At 37.4% G+C, this 26,609-nt stretch overlaps 4 protein-coding genes, 1 long non-coding RNA gene and 1 other non-coding gene across 7 annotated transcripts; 3 read left to right on the top strand and 3 right to left on the bottom strand.

Moving 5' to 3' along the window:
• Positions 1–41: 41 nt before the first annotated feature.
• On the bottom strand, positions 42–3,181 carry LOC125208209 (cysteine-rich receptor-like protein kinase 42). Its single transcript, XM_048107792.2, has 6 exons — positions 2,328–3,181; positions 1,875–1,988; positions 1,425–1,775; positions 1,111–1,345; positions 880–1,024; positions 42–774 (listed from the first exon to the last, which is right to left on the bottom strand). The coding sequence occupies exons 1-6, from the start codon at positions 3,079–3,081 to the stop codon at positions 394–396; spliced, it is 1,980 nt and encodes a 659-aa protein (XP_047963749.1). The 5' UTR covers positions 3,082–3,181; the 3' UTR covers positions 42–393.
• Positions 3,182–6,987: 3,806 nt separating this feature from the next.
• Positions 6,988–14,115, bottom strand: LOC125208585 (polyribonucleotide nucleotidyltransferase). The gene is made up of 17 exons (XM_048108231.2): positions 13,686–14,115; positions 13,431–13,586; positions 13,173–13,343; positions 12,483–12,608; positions 12,253–12,414; positions 12,012–12,131; positions 11,542–11,679; positions 11,251–11,413; positions 10,570–10,695; positions 10,356–10,486; positions 9,515–9,734; positions 9,302–9,385; positions 8,710–8,789; positions 8,408–8,551; positions 8,015–8,312; positions 7,791–7,918; positions 6,988–7,590 (listed from the first exon to the last, which is right to left on the bottom strand). The coding sequence occupies exons 1-17, from the start codon at positions 14,019–14,021 to the stop codon at positions 7,489–7,491; spliced, it is 2,685 nt and encodes an 894-aa protein (XP_047964188.1). The 5' UTR covers positions 14,022–14,115; the 3' UTR covers positions 6,988–7,488.
• A 3,449-nt stretch (positions 14,116–17,564) lies between these two features.
• Positions 17,565–20,842, top strand: LOC125204564 (uncharacterized). Its single transcript, XR_007173586.2, has 5 exons — positions 17,565–17,670; positions 17,796–19,806; positions 19,918–20,016; positions 20,196–20,300; positions 20,625–20,842. It is a non-coding gene; the product is annotated as an uncharacterized LOC125204564 (long non-coding RNA).
• Positions 20,843–21,571: 729 nt separating this feature from the next.
• LOC125203431 (glutaredoxin-like) lies at positions 21,572–22,972 on the top strand. The gene is made up of 4 exons (XM_048101770.2): positions 21,572–21,730; positions 22,168–22,256; positions 22,533–22,631; positions 22,718–22,972. The coding sequence occupies exons 1-4, from the start codon at positions 21,675–21,677 to the stop codon at positions 22,819–22,821; spliced, it is 348 nt and encodes a 115-aa protein (XP_047957727.1). The 5' UTR covers positions 21,572–21,674; the 3' UTR covers positions 22,822–22,972.
• Positions 22,973–22,979: 7 nt separating this feature from the next.
• LOC125203430 (anthranilate phosphoribosyltransferase, chloroplastic-like) lies at positions 22,980–25,475 on the bottom strand. Of its 2 annotated transcripts, none has more exons than XM_089060968.1 (9): positions 25,266–25,475; positions 25,040–25,183; positions 24,560–24,721; positions 24,383–24,466; positions 24,047–24,235; positions 23,864–23,954; positions 23,721–23,780; positions 23,508–23,626; positions 22,980–23,336 (listed from the first exon to the last, which is right to left on the bottom strand). In XM_089060968.1, the coding sequence occupies exons 1-9, from the start codon at positions 25,437–25,439 to the stop codon at positions 23,193–23,195; spliced, it is 1,167 nt and encodes a 388-aa protein (XP_088917094.1). In that variant the 5' UTR covers positions 25,440–25,475; the 3' UTR covers positions 22,980–23,192. The 2 variants fall into 2 exon arrangements, with proteins under 2 accessions (XP_088917094.1, XP_047957726.1); XM_048101769.2 differs by having other exon boundaries at positions 23,268–23,404.
• Positions 25,476–26,283: 808 nt separating this feature from the next.
• LOC125208715 (U5 spliceosomal RNA) lies at positions 26,284–26,403 on the top strand. The gene has a single exon (XR_007174197.2). It is a non-coding gene; the product is annotated as a U5 spliceosomal RNA (small nuclear RNA).
• Positions 26,404–26,609: the final 206 nt, after the last annotated feature.

Below are 26,609 nucleotides of genomic sequence, written 5' to 3'. Positions count from 1 at the left end.
AATTGTTTTGCAATTCTCTTGATATTAGAGTGGGTCGTCGATTGCGATAAATAGAGTGAAATAATTGTCATTGATAGCACACTTATAGCAACCGCCCAAAATTTAGTTATAATTTGACAAGCAATCTCTAATCTGCATCTAAAACTCAACTCTACCTCCCAAGAAAATGACATTTCAACGGCTACCCTATTTTCAACTATATTCCTTTTTTGGTCTTTTTTTAAAACAAAAAAACAAAACAAAAACTCTACAAAATCTGCATGCATGTTTTCTACTATAAGCTTTGAACACTTTCACTTTCACTTTTCACCCAATTGTACAACACCTGGCCTTGTCTAAGTTCCCTTAGGCAAAATGAATCCAATTTTAATAATCATGCGAAAAAATCCTCTTCTATTTTAACCTGATCTCTTCACTTCTTGATTGCTGCCCTTCTGAGCTCTGAATGCTGAAGGACTCTGAGGAGGGATAAGACGTTTCCGGCCGCGTCATCGGGTTCGATGTCAAACTGTTGATGCTGTAGGATGATCTGGTAGTGCTGCCGGAAAGGGCACTAATGTTCAAGAATGGTGGTTGTTTCGGTTCTGGGACTTCACAGTTTTCATCCGTCAGCATTCTGACAACGTCCACCATAGATGGTCGTTGAGCCACGGATGCCTGGGCGCAGAGGAGCCCGATTTTCAAGACTTTCGAAGCTTCTGTTGGCGGGAAGTCGCCCTTCAGAGAAGGGTCGACTGATTCTGCCAGTCTATCCGTCTTGAAGAGCTTCCACACCTAGAGCCGGGGGCGGGGAAGGAGAAAGTAAACCAAAAGGAACAAAATGAGATGACTTTATGACGATGATCACGACATGATATGGAGTAGTGTAAGGGGCATTACTGTTTGTAGAAGAGATCCGGAGTCCTCAACGAAGACGTTGTTCTTCCTTCCACACACGATTTCAAGAACCAGAACGCCAAAGCTATAAACGTCGGCCTTCTCTGTGAGCTGCCCTTTGACTATGTATTCGGGCGCCATGTATCCTCTGCAATTCAACAAATTGTAATTAGGTTGCTTTTGAACTGATCCGAATGGAATCTATTTCAGAATGAAAAATCTATTAGTCCTCACAATGTGCCTGCAATTCCTGTGCTGAGATGAGTTTTATCGGCTGCGAAATTCCGAGCAAGACCAAAATCAGCTATCTTAGCATCAAGATTCTCATCAAGAAGAACATTGCTGCCCTTGATGTCTCTGTGGATGATCCTGAACTCGGTACCTCCATGAAGGAAGGCGATCCCCTCAGCCGTTCCAACCACAATGTTGTACCGCTCCTTCCAGTTCAAGATCTTCGTCCGATTCTTATCTGCAGGGAGATGATAAATTCAAAAATCCAAACAAAATCACCAAAGACAACAGAAGAAAAACTAGTACAACAAACACACCAAAGAGGCAGACTTCAAGGCTCTGGTTAGGCACATATTCATAAACCAGAAGGCTTTCAGGGCCTTCAATGCTGCAGCCAAGAAGCTTCACGAGATTCTTGTGCTCGATCCCACTGATGAGGTTCACCTCGTTGAAGAACTCATCGACCCACTGCCTCGTGCTGAAGAAGAGCCGCTTCACAGCCACAGTGTTCCCATTTGGGAGGGTCCCTCTGTACACAGAGCCTGCCCCTCCCTGCCCGAGTTTCCGCAACGGATCAAAATAGTTGGTCGCCTTCTCTAGGGTCTCATATTTGAAGTTCAAATTCGACTTGTTGTAGGAAAACGAAATCTTGCCAAGATTATAGCGCTCTGCATTTAGCAAAAATAAAACATCATAAAGATGAAAAATTCTCTCTTCCATTCAAAACGACGAGTCTTCTAACTAGCTTCTACAACGCGTTACAATACCTTGCTTTCGTCTCTTCCATCTCCGATAGGCTGCGTGACCACCAAAGAGGCAAAGCATACAGAAAGCAACCACAGAGAAAGCAATGGCCACAATCACCCCTCTTCTAGAAACACCTGAAATACTCAGAATCAAACAATGACTAAACTGTTTGAATACAATGGATCAAACATTTGCCACGACTGAATTAAAGAAATTTTTCTAAAAATAGTCACTCTACAACGCTACAAGTCAATAAATCAACCTTTTTTTTCGAAGCCGCCAAATATGAACAGGATTCATTCACCAGATAATCATGCTATTTAACTTAAAACAGTTGATCAAATTCTGCTAATTGCTAAAAAGTTAACGAACTTTGACTCGATTTTGTTTTTTCACATTTTATGCAGAGCACGATTTGAATTTTGAAATCTGAGAATTACTCGATTTTTCTCAATTAAGCTTAAAACAATTACCGGATTCATGATTTGATGCAGTCGATTGATTGTAGAATTTCTGCGTAGAATACCGCAAATAGCAACCAGCATTCAACGCGCGGCCTTCGCTGCGAGGCAAACACCGCCGAATTTCCGAATTCGCCTTTGCCAAACACGCCTTACACCCCTCCGCGCCGACGGTGTTCCAGCACTCCGCCAATCCGAACGCGCCTCCGATCCCCGCCGCCGCGAACCTCCCCTGCGCCGCGGCCGCGGCCGTGACGTTGTCGATCACCTCCGCGACGCTCCTCCTGAACTCCGCCTCCGGAAGCGTGGAATTCGGCGCCGTGGCGTTGCAATTGACGGCGTCGGAGCGGGGATCGACGCTCTCGTTGAAGAAGGCGTAGCCGCCGTAGCGGAGGAAGCATCCGTCGAGGAAGATCCGACCCCCGGCGGCGGGGAGGCAGCGCGGGAGGCGCGTCCGGCTGGCGGCGTAGCACTGGAGGCAGTCGTCGTGCGAGAGGTCGGCGTGGCACTGCGCCAGGGTGTATATCGAGGCGTTGGCGGAGTGGACGGCGGAGCTGCCCCAGTCGCTGGCCGTGACCTGCTGCGAGAGGAGCTCCATACCCCTCACGAAGAGCGGGATGTAGGCGGCGCTGGCGTTCGCCGGCGGCCGCTCGAGGCCGCAGAAGAATCCGGCCTCCGAAATTCGCGGGTCGGAGAGACAGAAGGGGAGAAAATCGGCGAGGAAGATGAGCGCAGTGATCCATGATGGGAAATGCATGTATTTCATCAGCAAAAGTCGTTGGATTTTTGCAGAATTGCGTTGGGATTTGCAGAAGTTGTAGAGAGAGAAAGTGTTTATTTTTTGATTTAGGAGTTTTATTGATGGGAGTGATGATTATGTTAGTCACAAAATTTTAAAGTTTGAGTTTTGCTGTGTGAATGTGATGAAAGCATTTATTTGAATAAATAAATGGGTAGGCCATCGCGGCATAAATTTTTTTCAATTTTGCACCATCATTTTAATCTTCTTATATTATTTTATTTTTATTTCTTTTATAAATTTGTTGGAGATGAATCTAATAGGATTCCGGGGATCGACATACATCGGATCAGTGGCGGATCCAGGACTCATAAACGGAGGGGGCGAAATGTATATTAGTAGGATGGTTTAGGGCGAAAACGATAATTTTTTTCGATTTTCGGGGTGACGTCGGGGCAAACGGAGGGGGCGGACATGGTAAATTTACGTCCGAATAAGAAGAAATTAGTCGCACAGAGGGGGCGACCGCCCCCTTCTGCCCCCCAGATCCGCCACTGCATCGGATCAGTTTCCCGATCGAAGGGCAAAAACAAGGGAAATGTTCTTGTGGCGGGCACAAAGAAGTATTCGTTAGAGAAGACGAATGTGCTTGCGAGGGTCTTTGTCGATGTTTTCTATGTCATGATTGAATGGAATGTTTTTTTTATAAAATGCTAAAAATAATTGAAAAATCAATAAATACCGGTTAATTATTTAACTTACTAATAGTAGGTTTGAATTATCCATTTATTGATAGTAGAATACTGTGTATATCTCAATTTATGGAGTTTGAATTTCTTTATGGATAGTGTAATTTACAAATATTTGGATAAATACTGATAATTAACTGAGTTTTTTGAGTTTTTGTCATCGAAGACTCAAAATGGGCTCTTCTTGTTCCGTCCCAATCAACTAACTTCTTTGATATAAGTTCAAACAAGTTAAAATAGTTTAATCTCAACATGATCATCCACTAAATTATTTAATTTCCATATTGTGAAGAAGTAAAAAATATAGTCCACTAATCGATATTTAAAGATTTAATTGATTTTTTAAAAGTAACAAATTTTGTCACCATTGTTAAATTTTTTGGAAGTGGCATATATATAATTAGTCAAAGGTACATCATGAGTACCAAACTATCAATAACTTTGGAACCTACCATGCCAACCATCACTAGCTAATGAAATTGATTAAGAGAGAATAAATTAGACTTCTCTAGCTATCTATAATTTCTTCCTTTCAAATAATCTTTATTTGTTTTTTTATAAATGAATCGTTTGACATATGAATATGAACCAAAAACCATAGAGTTGTAATTCAATGACAACTAAATAAACTAAATACTAAAATACTGAAATGTATATAAATTGAGTTAATTAAGAGCCCGTTGCCAACACGTAAAATAAACCCATTTTCATATTATTTCTTTCCATCCATATATAGGAATTTTATATATAACATAGTATTAGTGTGTCTCCTCTTGAAATTTAGTAAATTTCTCAAAATCCAATTACTTATAGATGTCGTTTTATTCATCAAATACATGCACTAGCTTCTTCTCTTATATTTTTTTTATTACTAAACTATCATTTCATTCACTTTAACTACTAAACTATCAATTCATTCACTATTCACTAATTATAAGAAATTAAAGAGTTGGAACATTCTGAATCTATGATTATTGTGATCATTTTTGTATTAAATTCCAGTCAGAGTAAGAATATTGGTTCGTAGAAGCAAGTCATCTCTTCATTCGTCTCCTCTTTTAAGATATTTTTTTATCTAATAATATAGTAATTTGATTTTCTTTAAAATATTCTAAACGTTTGGTTCAATTAGAAGAATTGTTTACACTAAGCAAGTTTGCAGTTTAACTTGAAATGTATTGATAAATTTAAATGTTCTACTACTACTTAATTTGATAAATATGGGACTGATTTGTTTTATAGAGAAACATATACTATAAAATAATTTTAAAGCACACCCATGTTGGATTGAGATCTAGGCCTAATCAATTATTGATCTTTAAATGATGATTTGAAATTCGAAATTAAGCCTCTAGAACATCCACTCGATCAAATTTTATTTTAATAGACTGCATTTAATTAAAATAATGGTACACGCCCGGGAACCACTAATCCACTATAGTCAAATATAAGTAATCCAAAAAATTATTTTGCTGATTTTTTTAGACTATAGTCATATATGTGACAGTAAATATATGAACGTGTGGTAGAATATGTAAGATACTGCCAAATTTATGGTAACAATTTTCTTTTGTTCACAATTTTTATTCATCATTTCGTGTTGATTAGTCTAAGATTTATCTTCTTGTTTTACTAGTATTATTTTTCTTTGTATTAAAATATTGTTGTCATGAAGAATGAGATCAAATTCTACTGCTCACGCAATTAAAGCAGACTTCTAATGCTTACATCATGCTTAATAATCTAGAAAATTATTAGAAGCTACTAATTTACAACGAATAAATATTTTTTTCAATAATCGTCTTCGCGTGATGAATAAATGAATAGCCAGCAAAGTAGAAATTACATGAATATGAGAAGATTTAAATTTTAAATATCTCCATCGTAGTTGTATTTAATTATTTACTCCACATGTTTAATAGTTGTATGATAATCATTAAGACACGTGATTCGGAATATTATATACTCACGTATGCGATTATATATAATATATGGCTGTAAATCAATAAACCATTGACTGCATATTAAGGATTTTTGGTTTAAACACATGAAAAATAATTATAGCAATTTGGAGTTTCGAAGTTCAAAATATATTTGGCATAAAGAAGCCATCGGTATAAATCTATGAGCTATAGGCTTTCCTTTTTTCTTTTTTTTTTTGGTTATGAAGAAGATAGTAACTAAAGTCTAAAACTGATAGACAAAATTATAGAAGAAAGTCCAAAGAGTGGTGTCTACTTCTGTCTCTTTCACATTATCCACGCTAAGCTTGTGCAAGGATTAATATGATTATAAAAAGTGCAAAAATAGACGAGAAAATTGCTTTAGAGCATCTCCAATGGCGCCCTTCCCGTCGGACGCTGAAGAGGCTTCCGAGAAAGGCGTGCGGGACGTCCACCATTGGGGTGGCGAGGGCGGACGCGGACGTCCCTTAAGGACACGGGAGGGGCGCGGTCGTCGGCGGTAGGGCGTGCGTAAGGGCGACGGAACGTCCGGCGCGGACTTCCCAATTTTTACATTGACATTGACAGCTCGTAAATAGTTGAAAATTTTCCCATTCCTCAATATAAATATTAAATTAACAGTTGTAATTAGCTAATGAAACTGGATTTTCGGAGTGGGTTGGTAAACAGTGCAACTCAAATCAAAAGTAGAGAGTTTATTCAAAATAAGCGGCCACTTAAATTGAAATAATTTGAAAATTATCCAACTTCGGCAATAAAAATATAACTAGAACTAAAATTTATATACTTCTCAAGTCATAATTAAAGTGGACGACTTAATCTATAGTTGTCAACAAAAACTGATTACAGGTGAAGAATGTTTGACAGAAGATAAGAATCAAAGTAAATCACGTATGGTTTAAAAAAATCTAGAATCTTTGATTTTGCAAGAAATTGAAAGAAAAGTTCATGATTGATACATGTGGGTTACATTTATTTCTTTTGACATAGAATAATAAAGATCTAAAGTGGAATGTTATGTGAAGCTTTTAATAGACAGGAATTATGTCAATTCTCTATAAGTCCAGTTGTCTGCTACTTATTTTGTTTTATCTTTTTTTTTTCTTATTTCTATATATATTATGTTTTGGAGCACATTTTTTAATGATATGTGGAAATTTAGCATACTCATTTGTATCATAGAGGATCAAGATGTTTTTTCTTAATATAACAACCATAACTCTTAATATAACAACCATAACTCTTGAAAACCAACTATTTATCCATAGATTTCATGTTCATGAGATCCTAAGACTTAAGAGTGCACCAATAAACCCCCAACTTCCAAATTCTACCCAGAACTCTTCTACATCTCTAACAGTTTAAAATCCAATTTTTGTTATTATGTAATAAAAAAAAATGAGCTACTAAATGTACATGATCTAGAAACATGTCAAGAACAGTTTAATGCTACGACAAAGAAAACCGAAATTTACACTGCTTTTACACACAAAACTTACCTACCTACTCAAAAACCATTGCTCTATCTGTTACTCATCTGAAGTTTCGATCAAATTGCTGGTCATTTTCTTCTATTTGACTATTTCTCCTAAGAAATCTCCGGTAGTATCGTGCATTCAAGTTCATAAAATATAAATGCCCACGTTTCGATGACATTTCCAAGTATTGATTTATGTCAAAAACTTAAGTCAGTTGCCAAACCTTGTGTACTTGTGTGATCCCTACTCCTGCACCAGAGACATCACTGGGATTCCCTTGCCAGAGAAACTGGTACACTTTACTCGTAGCTTGTCACCGACTACAAACTTTTTTCCGGAACCAGTCTGCAAGATAGAGAGAACAAGTTTGTTGGAATTAGACGACTTCATGGGGAGGTCCTTTCGGATGAGTGAAAATCAGTAAGGGGTGTCTCACATTAGACTTCAACTATAACTACTAAGGGACCTGAAAATGGAAATATATTTGACAGAAGAAGCCTAAAAGTCCCAACTAAAGGACCAGAGGAGATAAGATTGATGCTTACCTCAAACCGGTACATCCCACGGATATCACTTCCGCAATCAAGGACTAGTCCATGAGCACGGATTTGCTGAACCTTGGCGGTCAGCTCTGTTCCAATTTTCAATTTCTTTGCATCTAGGGGAGCGTCAGCTGTAGATCACCAATATCTTAAGCAATAATTAAACATTTCCTATCATGTTATAATTAAGGTTACAGCATCCAACATGGGAAAAAAAATTCCATTACCTTTTGATGGCTGATTTAGAGCAGAATATTTGTCTGCCTCATCACACTCAGCAGCACTTCGAATCACAATCGATGCTAAGCTTTCCACAGCTTCTGCAGGCTGATTATCCTTATTTTCTTGCTCCGATTCAGGATTGCTTGAAGGCTTCCAAACTTTAGGTGTTTGTTGCCCAAGACTAGTGGATGTTTTAGGTAAAGTGGCCTTGAGAGATAAATTGATATTACCACGCACGTCTAGGCCGATGCACATCAAATTTAGCACTTGGCCAACTGATACCACATCAGACACTCTGGACACCTGACAGATATAAATATAATTCCTAAGATTAACAAAAAAAATTATTTAGAATAAGAGAGGCGCAAAACAACAAAAGGTGACAAAGATTCACAAACCGGATTGTGTGCTAATTCGGAAATGTGAAGGAGACCCTGTTGGCCTCCATTGAACTCTACAAAGGCACCATATTCCTTGATCGAAGTTACAATACCCTTATACACACCGCCCTTTTCAATTTCACGACCCACTATGAAATCAATCTGAAATCACAAGTTAAAATCACAACGGAATTAATGAATTTGGGTGACAATGAAACAACAATTTGTCTTCAGATGTAATGTTATATAGTACTCCTAGTTACCAGCAAGAAATAAAAGCACCTTCAAACCAAGTATATGCAAGCAGAGCAAACATTTACCTTTTCCATCACTTTATCGAGTACTGATTGGTTTTTAGCCACAACAGTAAGAGAACCATCATTCACAGATATCCTTCCACCTGCAGCATAAACATGGTCAATGACATACTATCCAGAGTCGAGGTTGAATGCAGAAACTTAGAAAAGATATCCATAAGATTTATTTGCTTCAAGACCATAAAATGCCAAGAAATAGGTGAACCCTTGTTGTTAGGAAATGATCAACTATATAGGGACGTCTATGAGACAACGATAGGATAACCTTCCCAATGCAATAAAGTCACCTAGTGTCTATTTTCTTCGATAAGAAGAATTAATTTACACTGTTTGTTGAAAGCATATTGATGGACAAACAATCACACAAAATCTAAGAAGAAAAGCCAATTTCTTAACTAAGTAAAAACATAAAAAGTACTTTGCGATCCCGGCCATGTGATGCTATATAAGCTTGTTTCAATCATCACAAAAAATTTTGAATGTTAGAGGCTGCTAAAGTCCGTAAACATCGCAATAAGCCGTAGTGATGGAAAAAAGCAACACATACACATGCTTATAGATGTCGTTGCATGTTAACTAGAAGAGCAACCCAAACCTGTTTCTTCTTCAATCTTTCTCTTTAATGCACCGAGAGGACCAATCAAGCGACGGATTGCTTCATTGCTGTACTTCAAGTTCACTGATATTGGAGAGAAGTGCAAATCATTGGCATCATATATAAAAAAGATAGACAAAGAAGCAAAAGAAAAGACCCTCATCTACAGCAACTTGTCTGATGAAAAAAATGAGATGCATCAGTTACACTTACATATCCGTGGAGAGTTTCTACCATCCTGAGTACGTGGAACATTTATCTCCTGTTCCATATGGTCAAGGATTTGAATGCGCCCTTTACGAGCAGGCTCTAAAGACTCACATATTATATCTAAAGGGATTCCTGCAGGTTTTATATCCAACTGAATAGCTGTAACTCCATTGCGGGTTCCAGCAATTTTGAAGTCCATATCTCCCAAATGATCCTCCAAACCCTATAGTCATAATATAGAAAGAAGCACATAAACAACCTCATATCTACAATCAAAGGTTCACTCAGGAAAGTAAGCAAGCGCTACAATTCAACACGACATGTTAAATCGAAAAGAAAATAAAAAACATAATGGAGCCCAATTGGTTTAATACGAATATTTGAGGATTTGAAGTAATCCACATCAGATTGAATTTTCATTGTGTGATCCACTGTAGACATACATAAGTTAAAAGGTAGCATTCCAGTACATGCGGTTGTATTAACCAAATAGTTTGCTCTGGCTTATGCTCCTTCTCAATACATAAACTATGTTTCATCACTCTCTTAATCCTTTCTTGGTTCTGGTCCCTATACATTAAAATTTTCCTTGATAACTTCTCTTCATCAATAAAAAGGCTATCATTAAATCCAAGCACTTAAAACAGCAATATGACCTTTACGTGTCTGCCGGCACTGCCATGAGCGCAAACATAAACAAGTTTCATGGAATCATTTCAACTCTAGCCTAAATAAATTCCCTTAAAACGTGTAGCTCAGTGAATCAAATTTGAATACAACGTAAGTAAAAACTTTTTCCTCAGAAGAAGAAGCAACCATATAGTTCAACAGTGGTAAGCCTTACAAGAATATCAGTCAATATTCTGTAGTCCGTGATTTCACCAGTTTCAGGATCAGTTTCACTGATAAGTCCCACTGACAAACCTGCTACATGTTCCCTCAATGGAATGCCAGCATCCATTAAGGCCATACTACCTGCAAAAAATAATGTATGATGCTATTCTCAAGGGACTTAAATAGATAGATACCAAACAAGATATACAGTCTCGAAGGCCAACCTGCACAAACAGATGCCATTGACGTTGATCCATCAGAGGCCATGACTTCTGAATTAATACGAACAGTATATGGGCAGTCTTCTTCAGGAGGCATTACAGCAAGAAGTGCTTTCTCAGCAAGGGTACCTGCAAAATCAAGATTAATTACAATACAATGTGAGGGAAGTAGTGAGCCAGTGGAATTGATGTGATATGAAAAAAGGCAACAATTTTTACAAAGTCGAAGAGAGCGGTAACAAATTTGTTAGCATCTACAAATTCATTTTAACGAGATATGTATACATTTTTGCCAAGTATAGTAACTGAAAAATATAACAGTCAACTTTAACAAATGGGTACTTTTTGTGCACTTTCATAATAATAAAATTGTACCAAAATGTGAATCACAGAGGCAACAACCAAAATGGTGTACGAAAATAGAATTTCAACTACGTACATTGTGCATTGTGTAAGCACTAAAATTAATCCAACTATTAATAAGCTAAAAGAAAAAGATTGCACATACTGCTGGACGATTACCAAACCGCAAAAGCAGTCCTACACGTGCCAAGGACACTAATTAAAAAACACTGCTCGTTATTTAATATTTATCAAGGTACGATAAGTAGGAAGACTGAAGAAACAAATGTTACAACAAAACAAGTATGTAATCAAGATTAATTGGAAATGCCAGCAGCTCACCATGTCCAACTTCGCGTCTGTTCAGTCCAACTCGCTTACCAACTTCATTGGTGCAATATGGTGGAAAACTGTAGTGAAGCATAAATTTCTTCGTTGAAGGACCAACTAGAGAATCCAAAACTTGAGCTTCTCCAGGTGCACCAAGGGTCACAGTACAAAGAACCTATAACCAACAGATGAAATAAATGAGGCAACAGAGCACTTCAGAAGAAAGTATACATAACATCAAATGTCATGGAGTTTGTTATTTTCGATCACATCTTCTGGCACATAGGCAGTTCAGTTGCTTACCTGAGTATCTCCACGAGAAAATATAGACGAACCATGTAGCACGGGCAAGTGACCAGCTTCACAATACACAGGCCTGACTTCATCAAGGCGTCTTCCATCAACTCTAATTCCCTCGCCAATTATCCTTCTGCGAACAACCTGGCATGGCAAGAATTACTGTCAAACCCATAATGAAGTGATATTATATTGATTAGCAAGCGTTTGATGTAGTGCTGACCAAGAGAACAAGTTCCCATCTTTAACAGCACAAATCTTCTTTTCAAGCATTTGACATTCTTAGCAACCAATTTAAATATTTTTACCAGTGCAAAATAATTTTCAATTAAGCCAATAAATGCTTAATCAAGGGACCAAGAGTATCCCATTCCTTGATTCTTCCCTTCCCTCCAAGAAGAAAGGTAGTGAGAACATATCAGGGTCTTTATATAGAAACATGATTTTGTGCTAAAGATTGAGATTGATGCATATACCTTTTTCCGCACATTATCCACTGTTTTTGATAGAACTTTAAGACCTTCTTCATCACCTTCTGCCTCAAGTGTTTTTTTCACATCCCGTCCAATATTATCTAAGGCTTCACCCCTTTCAAACTGTACAGACATAAAGCACAATGCATCCAGATGAATAAATAAAGAATCACATAAAATACTGCAATGTGAGATAGTACAATTCTTAATGCAAATATCAGTATTTTCTGTATTTGAAATAAACCTTGCCATATGTAGGGTCCGTGAACACAGCTTCAATGGGACCTTCTGACAAACTCCTTATTTTTTCAAAAGTATTCTCAGATACCGTGTATAACTTATAATCCTTTTTCTGTTTACCAGCTTTGGCTGCCAACCTTAGTTGAGGCTCGAGATATTTGACTGCCTGAACAATCATAAGTATGCATCATACAATAAGTAGCAGGTCAATCAATAGAAGAAGTAAAAACTCACCTCAGGATGAGCAAATCTTAAAGCAGCTTCCAAGTCTCTTTCAGATATCTCACGTGATTGGAAATCTATCATTAATGTTTTGTCTTTTGTGCATGCATAAACCAAGTTAAGATCGCTTAGACAAAGCTGCAAAAACATCCATAAGATACAAATTAGATTGTAGCAATAGTACCAGAGTTATTAAAAGCAAACATTGTATTCCATACACTGACTTGAGACAAGCTACTAGCCTATAACCCTAAGAAAATTTGAAAAATGGACATAACGAGGTTGAGACGATAAAGAAAGAAACACAAGATCAGCCTTGTGAGAGTGACCAAGTTAATCAGTTCTTTTCTAGCCTGTGCAGATAACTGAAATCAACCAGAAAAGCCAACAATCAAGTGTATGAAATATGAATGCCATCACATCAACAGCCAAAACAAGTTACTCTATTTGCAACTTCCTAGTTATACTATAGTATATAAGTATATAACTTGCTTAATATTGGATAACATTAATTTGCTAGTACGAGATTTATGAGGAGTAATTCAATTAATAGGAAGGTTAAATAAGCTCTAAAGGGAGAAAAAATCGGCACAACTCAATATCCTAAGAAACATTACCTAGCTAAGATATTTGTACTATACTAAAATTGACATATACTATTAAACAATTAAACAAGTCAACACAAGAAGACATTTCAAACACCTCATCCATGCTGGGATTGACAATCAATTGACCGCCAATCCTCCCTATGCGAATCACTCCAATAGGACCACCCCAAGGAACATCTGATAACATCAGAGCAGCAGATGCCGCATTAGCTGCCATTACATCCGGATCGTGCTTCCCATCGGATGAGAGGACACTCGCCATAACCTTCAGAACAAGAATGTGAGTCGCGAAAAAGGAGCAGAGCAGGTCTAACACACAAGCTGAACATATACTCTGACAATGCTACTTTACCTGAACTTCATGGTAAAATCCAGGAGGAAAAAGAGGCCTTATAGGTCGATCAATGAGGCGGCCGCATAAGAGCTCGCGCTCTTTCGGAGCCCCCTCCCTCCTCATGAATGTGTTCGGAATCATACCCTGAGCAAAATGCTTCTCCTGATAATCGACCTGATCAAAAACACAAAATTCCAACAAGTTCATTACTTTAAAATGTGAATTAGCACTGAAAATGTTACCTAAATTCAAAACAAAAAAAGAAAAGCATACAGTGAGGGGTAAAAAATCGCGGCTGCCGTCGCTCTTAGCTGAAGCCACTGTGGACAACACTCTCGTCTCTTCCATGGACAAAACGACGGAACCGTTCGCGAATCGTGCTATTCTGCCGGTCTCCATCGTGATCTTCCGCTTTCCGATCTCGAATTCTTCAGTGAACGTCTCGAGAACCTTCTTTCCGGCAGCTAACGCGTCTGCGGCAGTGGTCGATTGCGCGGGTGAGGACGGAGGCGCGCGGGAGATGCGTCCGCCGCAGATAGTGCGGAATTTGATCCGCCGCCATGGTATGGTTGTGAGTAGAGGGTTTGCTTTGGTTGCCACCGGCGCCATTGGTGAACTGGCGGAGAGAGGTAGAGTGAGAAGTTGAGGGTTTAGGGTTTAAGCGGAATTCAGAAATGATTACTCCTAAATTCGGAGTGTTGGGGTTTTAGAAATGAGGTGCTATTCAATTGCTAAAAGAATTCATAAAAATACAATTTTTTATATGAGTGAAAAATACATTATTTCATGCTCAAGTCCATATTTATACCTTTGTGGTTCAGTTTTTAGCCCTTTGAATTGATGGTGCAGCTTATTTTAAGAAACCTTCAGAATTTGATTTCCTTAAATTTTACCTAAAAGAAAAGCAACATGTAGTACTCTTCTTCAGATTTGCTAATGCTACACTAGTCAAGCCTACTAGTCCATTGATGGAAGGCTGGCTGATATTCTTTTCTCAATGCAGGATTCGGTTCTCTTGCCCGTTTTGGTCAGTCGTTCTTTGGTAGTACTCTCCTTTTTTTTGGTTAACAACTAAATTGCTTTGTAGTTGTCCAGTGATGGAAAAACATTAGAATCAGAGGCTGCTCACGGGACTGTAACCGTCATTTTTTACGCAACAGTATTACCTCTATAGACGGAAGGATAAGAACATAGGTCAGTTTTTGCTATGCTTTTCTAATTTTGTTTGGGTGACCCCTCATTCTAAATCTTGTGAACTTTTACAAAAACCTTAAATTTTGGTTAAATAATCAAACATTTGGACATCTATATCAGAGCCAGACTAGATGCTAACGAAAAACTACTAGAAGAAGCGTGCATCGGGACTGTGGAATCTGGAAAGATGACTAAAGATCTTGCTCTCCTAATCCACAGGCCAAAGTAAATCGTGAATTCTCTGTTTTCTTCAATTATAATTATAATTTGGCTTACGCATACTCAAATGGAAAGATGACTAAAGATCTTGTTCGGATTCATTTACAAGCAGTATGTTACATAATTATAAATATAAATTTAAAAAGTTTGAAATTAAACCAACATAGAAAAAATTTGTAATTACTACACTCATATGTCTCTAAAATAAAGAAAAATATTATTCTTAACAACATACACAATTTAATATTAAAAAACACTATCAATATGAAATCGATATAATATATATATATATATAGATATAGAGTTGTGATCAATGTCGAACCAATTTTAAAGACCGAACTAGAGACCAAATCTGGGCTATTAGATCTAGTTTTTTTGATGAGATGTGCTGCTGCGAAATTTTTTTCTTCTTCATTACTAGCTCATGTTACTTCATTATATAGGTTTATTACTTCATTCTGTACTTCAAATGCTTCTACACATACTTCATTCCAACAATTTATTACATTATTCAATGTGTTTATTAAACCATATTAGCGTCATGGCGTTGGTGATAGATATTGTAGAGAGAAAGACCGACAAGCATTAGATCTAGTTTTTTTGATGAGATGTGCTGCTGCGAAATTTTTTTCTTCTTCTTTACTAGCCCATGTTACTTCATTATATAGGTTTATTACTTCATTCTGTACTTCAAATGCTTCTACACATACTTCATTCCAACAATTTATTACATTATTCAATGTGTTTATTAAACCATATTAGCGTCATGGCGTTGGTGATAGATATTGTAGAGAGAAAGACCGATACGCAACGGCGAAACCACATTTACGTACTGAAATGAAGTAAAAACCTACTGGAATGAAGTAAAAACTCAATAGAATGAAGTAAAAACCTACTGGAATGAAGTAATACATTCTGGAACGAAGTTAAATCTTCGTAACATGTTAGTATGACTTATTTACCTTCGGATGAATTAAAATAGGCTCGTGATGAAGGCGAAAATAATTTATAAATTTCTGTATTTTATCCATAAAAAACTAGGTCTAAAAGCCCTAATTTGGTAGGGTTCGGTGGTTCGGTCTTTAAGAGTGGATTTGTGGATAATAGGACTCTATAGATATATATATATATATATAACTAAAGAATTTTAGGAGGACATTGATATCACCATGAAAAGTTAAAATGATGAATTACAAAATAAATAAAAAAACACACATTGTAAATTGTAAAGAAAACTTGATATTAGAGCAATAAAACAATAGTTTATAAAATAAAGGAAAAACTTATCTTTAAATAAAACTTGACTTTAGAGCAATAAAACAATACAACAATAACAATAGCAAATAAAGAAAAGGAAATAATAAAATACAAACTACAAATAAACAACATAAAAGCGCCACGACTTATTTTACCTGTTTATTTGTGAGTAACAGTTGACTCTTCAACAAATTGATGAATTTTGCATGTGCGTGAAAATAATATGATATTTGATACTCCCCCGTCCTCGAAAACTTGATACGATTTGACCCGGTACGAGTTTTAAGAAATGTAATGGAAAGTGAGTTGAAAAGTTGGTGGGATGTGGGTCCTACTCTTAAAGTATCTAGTTTTATAATAAATGTGAGTAGGAATGAGTTAGTGGAATATGAGGTCCACTACCAAAAATGAAAAAAGTGAACTGTGTCAAGTATTCGGGGTCGGATCGAAATGACAAACTGTGTCAAGTATTCAGGGACGGAGGGAGTATTTTATGTTCATCTTCTTTGCTTCCTTTGTCATTTCGTTGAATTTGGGTGTTTTCTTTGCATGAAAACTATAGAAATGACGAAGTTGCAAAGCATTATGCAGTATATTATTGATAGTCAGCATTTGTGATTTCTTAATTTGTAAAAAAAGAACTATTATAGCTACGACGAAAAAAATTAAAAGAAAACTAATAAAAAATTAAACAAATTAATATTAACAAAAAAAATAAATAAATTATATATGAACTAATTTCACTTGAACATAGAATGATCCTCAAATTTCACCTTCTCTCACACAAATCTCTCCCCACGGCCTTTGACTCGTGTCTTCGGTTCGTCGCCTTTCACTCTCTCATAGGACTTTATATCCACTTCCTCCGTCTCTACTGACGGTTGCAGGAGAACTATCATCATCTGCTACTGGAGTTGAATGAAGTAATGAAATTTATCTAACGTTTACACTGAAAATATACAATGAAAGATCATGTATTTATAGACCAAAATTAAAATTACAATCTTAAAAGAGTGCCTACAAATGAGCGTGTGGAAATAGTCACTGGAACCGTCGGTGGATACCCTTGGTAATTACCGAAAAAAAAAACTAAATTTAAGCAATTTTGGCCCATTGTATTCCAAGTAACGCACGAATCTTATAATATAATTTGCATAAATTATGATTATTAAATGCAGTATTTAATTATGCTAACCAAATTTTATCGTTACTATTACTATCTTCATTTCTCCAATTATTGATAGCGTGTATAGATGGAGAACTATTTCAATAATACTATGAGATTTGCTTCGGTCTTTGTAAGATAACCGTTACAATATTACAAATATTTATTTTAATGGCAATTAATATTTTTCAGCATCTCTCTTCTATTTAAATTGCCCTAGATAGATTTGTTTATAGGAAAAAATACAATTTTTTAGATGAGGGAAAATACAATCTTTTTTTAAGTTATTTAACACATCATATTAGATGCAAATGGGGTTTTAAAGTTATAAAACCCACGATTCCCCCTCTCCAGCCGCCGCCGTTGGGGATATTGAATCGTGATGCCACTGTTACAGTTGAGAGTGCAAGAAGCTGCATATGAGTAAGTTTGCCTAGTATTTGCTTGTTTTGGAATATCTTCCTACGAGATTGAATATGTTAGATGATGTCTTGAGTTAGGTCATGATATTATAATTGTTCTCTAATTTATACTACCGTGGTTTGTAGTTGCAATAGTAGCACTTGAATTGGTTGAGGTTATTAGAAATGGGCTAAAGATTCATCGGTATCGAGTCCATCTTCGGATTCTCTATTCCTTTTTCATTCAGCAGGTGAAACCATCATAGGCGTAAGACCACTCATTCAACATTTTTCAATCGGGAATGCTTTATGTCGTAGTGTTAACAAGCGTATACACTCCACACTTTTCAATCCCAACCCGTATATGTTCAGCAAATACTCATTTGCTTTTAGAGGCGGAACGTCTCTTATCCACTCCATATCCTTGCTCCCGAAGTTATCAACTAACTCCGTAAGACAATCCTTTATCCTTTCAGCCAAATTGTTGTTCTGTCCTCTTATCTGAATGGCCTTAGATATCTCACCAACTCCGGCCCTCCTAACTGAATCCTAGTCAACAGCGTCTGATGCCTTAAACATCTTCTTCTCGTTCTGATTTTGGAGTGGTAATCTTTCATATCATTCAGAAGTGCAGGGTTGTGTTTTTTCTTGGTTCACATCCTCAAAGTTTTATCTTCTTTAACCTGTTTAACTCGTTTCCCCTCATGCACAATACTGTTTGAATTTCTCGAAAATATAGCAGCTAGCAACATGAAGGCCGGACTTGAAATTGCATCATTCACGTTATGTGCAAGTTATGCTCCAACTATAGAGTCCATAACCGAACCTTTCCTCTTAGAAAATTTTCTTTCACCTTGGATATGATTTATGCTTGACTGTCCAATAATGATAGTACTTTTCATCACGCTCTCCACTGCATTCGAAGTACTATCATTATTGGATAGCCAGATTGAGTTGTTTATGTCACACATGAATTACATCCAAGGTGAAAAAAAAATTTCTGAGTGGAAAGGTTCGGTCATGAACTCTATAGTTGGAGCATATCTTGCACAAAACGTGAATGATGCGATTTCAAGCCCGACCTTCATGTTGCTAGCTGCTATATTTTCGAGAAATTCAGGCAGTGTTTTGCATAAAGGGAATCATATGTTAAAGAAGATAAAACCTTGAGGATGTGAACCAAGAAAAAACAAAATCTTGCACTTCTGAATGATATGAAAGATTGTCACTCCAAATATCAGAACAAGAAGATGTCTGATGCATCAGACGCTGTTAACTGAGATTCGGTTAAGAGGGCCGGAGTTGGTGAGATATCTAAGGCCATTCAGATAAGAAGACAGAACAACAATTTGGCTGAATGGATAAAGGATTGCCTTACGCAGTTATAGTTGATAACATTGGATAAGAGACGCTGCACCTCTAAAAGCAAAGGAGTACTTGCTGAACATACACGGTCTGGTATTGAAAAAGTGTGGAGTGCATACGCTTGTTAACACTATGATATAAAGCATTCACGATTGACAGAAATGTTGGACGAGTGGTCTTACGCCAAGGATGGTTTCACCTACTGAATGAAAAAAGAATAGAGAATCTGGACTCGATATAGATGCATCTTTGGCCCATCTCTAATATGGTATCAGAGCGCGCTCAAGTCGATGATAGATTTTATCACGCCTATTAGAAGTAGAAGACACTCTGATGGGATCTTCACGGACCGAAAAAGATTGCAGTCCGTTCGATAATGATCGAGTTACATTGCTTCTTCGGCTTTTACCGAGGAATCCCTTAGATATGAGATTTCTCTATGAAAAATACGAATCGGAGTTTGAAGAAGGGGGAGGCAAGGAGCCCTTGACCTGCAATAGATAGAGGAGGATTTATTCAATCACATAGTTTGGGCTTTCTCTTGCCTACCCACGTGATGGAAGTTCGATGTATCATTCCAGCCCACAGGTGGGGGTGTTAAAGCTATAAATCTTGTTCCACATCGACACGGAGACGATCCTATCTCATCTATATAAGAGTGGATAACCCTGCCCCTTATAAAGCCTTTTTAGGGGTGAGTGACCCATTTCAAATAGAGGTTAGTAATTATGATTGGAGCTTCTTCAGATATGCTAATGCTACACTAGTCATGCCTTCTAGTCCATTGCTGAAGGTTGGCTGATATTCTTTTCTCGATGCAGGATTTGGTTCTCTTTGTTCTTCGGCTATAACTTGGTGTATTATATAAAACCTTTCTTTGGCTAACAATTGCATTGCTTTGCAGTTGTCCGGTGATGGAAAAACATTAGAAGCAGAGGCTGCTCACGGGACTGCACCAACAGTATTGCCTCTATATTTGCATGGACGCAAGGATTATAACATAGTTAAGTTTTTGCTATGTTTTTCTAATTTTGTTTGGATGACCCCTCTTTATGAATCTTGTGAACTTCACATCCCCTTCCCGTTCAGACAACCCGTGTCCCTGACCTTGTTGATCTGAATGGATTTTGTTTACAAAAATCTTAAATTTTGGTTAATCACACATTTGGACATCTCTATCAGAGCCAAGCTCGATGCTAATGAAAAACTGCCAGAAGAAGCGTGCATCGGGACTGTGGAATCTGGAAAGATGACTAAAGATCTTTCTCTTCAAATCCACAGGCCAAAGTAAGTCGTGTATTCTCTGTTTATACAATTATAATTTGGCTTACGCATACTCAAATGGATTCATAGCTCGGTTTCTGTTACAAAACACTTCCATAAAATTCCGAAGCACTTAAAGAACATCTTTATGCTCAACTGAAGCAGTTGTTATGGTCATTTGCTCAAAAACATGAACGTTTGACAATCAGACGATTTGGTGACTGATCTTCGTAAGTTTTACCTACTCGTTCTGACTACACGATATGGTCTCCCTCCTTGATTGATTCTCATTACTCTGAATGCAATTGCCATTTGCGAGCATATCTAAATCACGTGTTTCATATGAAGGGTTTCGAGGGCGTTTTACTTGAGCACCGAAGACTTTATCGACGCCATTGCACAAAATCTCGAGTCGAAGTGAAAATTCATATGCTGTAGTTTCGGTACATGTTATGTGAATGTGATATGCACCCTCTCAGTTTCAACTAAAATATCAATGGAATCAGTGTAATTAGCTTACAGTGAAAAACATGGCCCTGTATATATTGATTTACATACGTCTTTTCTTTTCTTTTGTAGGCATAATTTATTTCTCTTTTATCTAGAGATATGTGGTTCCTATTTAGCATTTGTGAAAAAAAAGGAATAACATAATTCAAAATGAAAAAATCAAACTGATTGGCAATGGGGTGTAAAACTGGGCAGCATTACTTTATTTCTTTCAAATTTACTTTTAAGAGTGAATAATAATTTTTTTCAAATATTCTAAATAATTTGGTTACAAGGATCAAAACGTTGAAAAGTTTCAGAACTTGACAATTTGTTCATGGATTCTACAGTCGAATACGTATGTGCATTCGTGGGCATGATGTCAAAATCTAATTCTTCTGCGGAAATATAATTCAATTCAACTATCATATTTTATTAAATTATTAGTATTTTTTTAAATTTACACGTTCATAATCACATCTGTAGAATAAAAGGCAACCATATTATCTTGCAACTAGAAATGAAGACATTGGAAACTCTAAATTTGTCATCTGATCATAATAATATTTTTGTTAGTGCAAAAAAAAAAAAAAAATCGAAGAAGAATGTAAATTCAAAATATTCATTGACTTTATTAAAACTCAATTATTTATTCGATAGTGGGTAAAAAAAGTATACGATGGCCATATTTGTTGACGTGTATTCACATGCAATAAAGAAAAGTGGACCTCGTTTTGTTTCTTTAATTATAAGAAACATAGAGATTTCAAATTTTTGGCCCAAATAATTTAATGCAATTTGCCATTACATTAAATAATTCTACCACTACATATATAACGTCGTCTAGCTCTACCGCGTCAGCTCATATTCCAGAATTCCATTTCAATTCGAGCTTCATCACAGACAAAAATGGCGCTTCCCAAAGCCAAAGAAATCGCTGATTCAGCCCCCGTCGTCATCTTCAGGTCCTCTCTCTCTTACGCTCGTTGTTATACTTATACACACACTATATGCATGTGAATGTGAATTGAGCGAGGTGTAATTGTATTCGATTATCTAGGAATTGAAATTGATGGAGAATTTTTAGGTTATTAGTGGCGTGATTGAAGATAAGAGATAGTGTTGTGTCTCTATCCATGATTGTCTGTGGATCTGTTTTTTAATTGAGACGAGTATTTTCTGTTGATTCGTGGCGTTCTTACTGCGCGTGTATATGCATATGAATTGAGTGAGGTGTAATTGTATTCGATTATCTCGGAATCGAAATTGATGGATAATTTAGGTTATTAATGTTGTGATTGAGGATTTGAGGGATAGTGTTTGGAGGGGTTTATATATTCATGATTATGAGAGAAGTTATGTTAATCTGTTTTTAATGAAACGAGCATTTTCTGTTGATCAGCAAAACATACTGTTCTTACTGCGCGACGGTGAAGAGATTGCTGAAGGAGCTCGGCGCCTCCTTCAAGGTCATTGAGCTGAATGTTGAAGGTTCGTCCGTTCTTCTTTCGCCTGATTACTTTGCTTTTTCGTGAAGATAATTTCTGATTATATTGGTAGCATAATTTGATAAGATCATTAAAATCATATTGGAAAAAAATACTCTTATCAGGCCTATTTTGCTGCTTCGAATTCTCTCCATTCATGTTCTTGTTTCCATTTTTAATGATTTGTCTATTTATTTGTCTCCAAGTCATGTTTATGTTGCACTTTTCATGGTTATCAATGAAAATACTGTATTACTGAGACCTGGTATGTTCAATGAAGATGATGGAAGTGAAATGCAATCCGCTCTGGCTCAATGGACTGGGCAGCGGACCGTGCCAAATGTGTTCATTGGTGGCAAGCACATAGGTGGATGCGATGGTATTCGACACTACCTTACCATTCTGTGTTTGTGAATTTGCATACTTGGTGTACTCTGTTTCACGCCATATTCGTGTATTTTGCAGCAACCATCGCACTGCATGGTGGTGGAAAGCTCGTCCCGTTGCTGACTGAAGTTGGTGCAGTTGCCAAAGCTGAAACCTCAGGAGGTGCTAAAGCTTCTATTTAGAGTATCAATCAACTTCAATTATGCTCAATACTTACAAATGTCATGATACTGTAGACCTCACAGTTTTATGTTATTAGTATGATACTAGTATTTATGATTATGTTGTACTCTGTTTGCCTAAAATATGAAATAAATCAAGATTTTTGATGCATATTACGTTGTTGAAATAAAAGCTCTTTTTTATAGTAGAAATTGTGAACTATGGTCACACCATACACATTCTTTGTTACACATGCTATACTGTTGTAAGACACTCTAACCTTACACTACAGCCATGGCTCTAGCTTCTTTCACCTTCTGTGAGAACCAGGCTATCCAAGATTAAAAACTAGAACACACGAAGTAATTACAATTACAGAACTATGTAATACCTAACTTACATTTGAGACACTAATCCAGCGGTCAAGAGTGTCTAGAGCTTTTCCCAGTTGGTGTGTTTCACGTGCTAGAGCTATCCCTTCCCCTAGGTCGCGGACATTCCCACCAACCAATAATGCAGCAGCTGCATTTAAGACCTGTAACAGTCTCTTCTTAGCAACTGGTTAACATAGTCAGGTAGGATCTTCTAGATCACATTGTTTTTCTGATAAACATGAGTATGTAGCCACGCGGTCAGGCACAAGATTCCCGCTAGTTAGGTGACTGAGTTGAGTGATTATGTCGAAGAAAGCATTTAAATAACTTACAAGTGCATCTGCAATGGCTCCTTTCTCACCAGCCAGCGTGCGCCTTAGTATCTCAGCATTATATTTTGGGCCCCCGCCTCGCAAATCTCCTAAGGTGCAGCGAGGAATGCCAAAGTCCACTGCGAGTTCAAGGTCAATTTTTTACTGAGAATACGCGGACTACAAGTGAGAGTTGCAATCAAGTGAAAAATTGTAGAGAGATGAAGTTCTTACAAGGGTCAAAACTAAATTTCTCTATCTTTTCGGCTGTAACATCATACACCACTCCTGGCCCTGCTAGAACTGAAATCGTTAACAAAAGAAAGCTAGCAGGCATGGCGAAGACGAGTCTAATGCTTTAAGTTTGAGAATTATACCTAGTGGACTCATTTCATCTAAACCCTCACAATGAACAACCAGAGCTCTTTTCATCCCATATAACTGTAGTGCTTTAGCCATCTTACTCACCTATCCAATTCGGTCCCGTGTTAGTTCACACGAGGCGTAACATCAAATGTAGCAGAAAATCACACTCCTTTTTCCAAACAAATATAGCTTACCATGTCTGCTCTGTACACCCCAACCACGGAGAAAGGAACACACGCTGGGTTTAACATCGGACCTAGGGTGTTAAAAACAGTCTTCACTCCCAGCTTTCTCCTCACCGGAGCAAATGTCTTCATCGCAGGATGATAGTTTGGAGACATCATGAATCCAATCCCGACTTCTTCCACACATCTTTTCACCCCCTAATTCGTAGAAACCATAGCTTCTCTTTAGTTTGTGCTCACTACTAGCCTATAACATTACATTGTCCTACCTAATCTATGGCAGCCTTTCAAACAACAATATTGGAGTGATCATAGCGTTGGCATCATAGCCTTGAGGGGACTAACCTTAGGGTCGTTGTCAATGGCGACTCCTAGTGCTTCCAAAACATCTGCACTTCCACAGGCCGAAGAGCTCGACCTATTCCCTTGCTGTGGAAAAAGAAACAGGGTAAACACATCTCAATCTCCTTAGCACGTTAGCATGTTTCGATATACTTGTGTTTTCATCAGTAGAAGTCACACCTTTGCAACCTTGGCACCAGAAGCAGCAGCAAGAATTGCTGCACCGGTTGAGATATTAACCGTGTTGGCTCCATCACCACCAGTCCCCACTATGTCCACTGCATTTCCCAACCCTTCTACCTTTTTGCAACATTTCATCATAGCCCTCGCCATACCCACAACCTTCATTTTCCAACATAGAAGATGGCAAATTGCCAAAAGAATTTCATGAATTAGAGTTAATATCTAGTTCGTCTCACAACTTTAAAAATCGGCCGTAGAAACCATGAATTTAAACATTTTTCTCAATTTTCTCAATTTGGGTGAAACTGGAAAACTCATCCACGCCGTTAGTTTGAAACACGTGTGCACCAAATCAACAACAAATAGAAAACTGGAATATTTCGTCATGGCAAAATTGAGAAAAATGTTAAAAATGCAGATTTTAGCTATTACTAATGGCGAGTGTGTATGTGTGTGTGGAGAGAGAGAGAGAGAGACTTCTTCAAAGGTGTCGCCTTTGGCTCTGAGGAGAACAAGAAAAGCACTAATCAAAGCATCATTGCCATTGTTGAGCAAGAAGTGAAGTGATGCCTCAGCTTCCTCTTCACTCAAATCCTCCTTATTCAGCAAACACTCCATCAACTTAAAACAACAAACACATCAAAGATCAAATTTATGTAATTCCAAGTCCAAAACTGAAGAGGTTGAAAAGGAGGAAAAAAACCTGTGTGGGACAAGTAATGGGGAGACGAATGAGGGGACGGTTAAGTTGAACCGTGGACGACGATCTCATCGACAAATCACGGCGTCTGAGGTGGTCGAGCCTCGGCATTTCACATCTCTTTGATTTGAGATGAAATGGAGAAGAGAAAAGTGGATTTTGAGGTAACACAGCCATTGCTACTACTGCATTGAGAGTGAGTGATATGGCTTAGTAAATGTGATATACTAGTATATCATAGTAGTAGTATGTAGTTGCTGAATTAAATGTGACAGTTGCATTAATTTGTTTGGTGAATCACCGCTGCTGAGTGTTGGGCTAATTATAGGACTATAAAATTTAGGTAACGATATTTATGTACAATGAATGTCAAAAACTGTGAAAGATGCCAGTTAGGTCAATACAGATGATGTACCATGTTTACTCTTTGAATTGTGTTAGATGACTTTTTCTATAGATAGGAATGGAAAAAAACTACTGAGTTCCTGTAACTTTTTCTATAGGTACGATTTTTTTTCCTCTTATTTTCTCATGATGAATTAAAAATTAGTAATTGAATGCAATTTATTGACTGCTCAATAAGTATCTCAATGATCATTGCTTGTTACTCCCTCCGTCCACGAAAATTCGTCCCGGTTTGACCGGGGCACGGGTTTTAAGAAATGTAATGGAAAGTGAGTTGAAAAAGTTAGTTGATTGTGGGTCCTACTTTTATATATTAGTTTTATAATAAAATGTGAGTATGAATGAGCTAGTGGAATATGGGGTCTACTACCAAAAATGGTAAAAGTGAAATGGGACAAATTTTGGGGGACGGACGGAAATGGAAAACTGGGACAATTTTTCGTGGACGGAGGGAGTATGAATTATGGCGACGTATTTATATTTTGCTCCTCTTTTTTATGGGCCTTGTGAATGGTGAATAGGAAAATGGTTAAATATCCCACATCGTTAGATAGACACAAAGGAACAACCTAGTGCTGCTACAAAACAAGGGGCAAACTGTTATTCCACCTCAAGCAGCCGCGCGTTGAGCACATAGCGAACTATTCTTTCGCCTTTTACTAAAGAATACCGTGTGCTCGTCGCTTTTGAAGCGGCATACGCCTCTTTTTGGAGGGTGTTTTCTCTAGAAGGAAACCCCAGCAATACTGAGATCTAAATTTTGTTATAACCAAGTTATTGGGACAATATGTGTCTGCCTGCAGCTGTCACACTACTTCGGTTCATTTCAATTGCTCAAAGCCAATGTTTCATGTTGTGGGTCCAAGAAAACATTTAACGGTCTCCGACATAGAAAATTTCCTAATTCTCAAATTTCACTATGAGCCCGTATCGGTTCTTAGA

This window comes from Salvia hispanica, chromosome 6 (assembly GCF_029641045.1).
Source record: "Salvia hispanica isolate PSC_SH4W2 chromosome 6, Shi_PSC_v1, whole genome shotgun sequence".
NCBI classification, from domain to species: Eukaryota; Viridiplantae; Streptophyta; class Magnoliopsida; order Lamiales; family Lamiaceae; genus Salvia; species Salvia hispanica.
The sequence above is the reverse complement of the archived record's forward strand: the minus strand, read 5'-3'. Positions and strand labels throughout refer to the sequence as shown.

What these genes read in the sequence shown, in the direction of transcription:
- LOC125208209 (XM_048107792.2), bottom strand. Translation starts at nt 3,081, where the DNA reads ATGAAATACATGCATTTCCCATCATGGATCACTGCGCTCATCTTCCTC. An exon ending in CCTTGAAGTCTGCCTCTTTG is followed by an intron (nt 1,346 to 1,424) that starts GTGTGTTTGTTG and finishes ATCTCCCTGCAG; the next exon opens with ATAAGAATCGGACGAAGATC. An exon ending in CCGGATCTCTTCTACAAACA is followed by an intron (nt 775 to 879) that starts GTAATGCCCCTT and finishes CCCCGGCTCTAG; the next exon opens with GTGTGGAAGCTCTTCAAGAC.
- LOC125208585 (XM_048108231.2), bottom strand. Translation starts at nt 14,021, where the DNA reads ATGGCGCCGGTGGCAACCAAAGCAAACCCTCTACTCACAACCATACCA. An exon ending in AATGGCATCTGTTTGTGCAG is followed by an intron (nt 10,487 to 10,569) that starts GTTGGCCTTCGA and finishes TATTTTTTGCAG; the next exon opens with GTAGTATGGCCTTAATGGAT. An exon ending in GAATATTGACTGATATTCTT is followed by an intron (nt 9,735 to 10,355) that starts GTAAGGCTTACC and finishes TTATGACTATAG; the next exon opens with GGTTTGGAGGATCATTTGGG.
- LOC125203431 (XM_048101770.2), top strand. Translation starts at nt 21,675, where the DNA reads ATGGCGCTTCCCAAAGCCAAAGAAATCGCTGATTCAGCCCCCGTCGTC. An exon ending in CATTGAGCTGAATGTTGAAG is followed by an intron (nt 22,257 to 22,532) that starts GTTCGTCCGTTC and finishes TGTTCAATGAAG; the next exon opens with ATGATGGAAGTGAAATGCAA. An exon ending in GCACATAGGTGGATGCGATG is followed by an intron (nt 22,632 to 22,717) that starts GTATTCGACACT and finishes TGTATTTTGCAG; the next exon opens with CAACCATCGCACTGCATGGT.
- LOC125203430 (XM_089060968.1), bottom strand. Translation starts at nt 25,439, where the DNA reads ATGGCTGTGTTACCTCAAAATCCACTTTTCTCTTCTCCATTTCATCTC. An exon ending in AAGGCGACACCTTTGAAGAA is followed by an intron (nt 24,722 to 25,039) that starts GTCTCTCTCTCT and finishes TGGAAAATGAAG; the next exon opens with GTTGTGGGTATGGCGAGGGC. An exon ending in GAAATTTAGTTTTGACCCTT is followed by an intron (nt 23,627 to 23,720) that starts GTAAGAACTTCA and finishes TTGAACTCGCAG; the next exon opens with TGGACTTTGGCATTCCTCGC.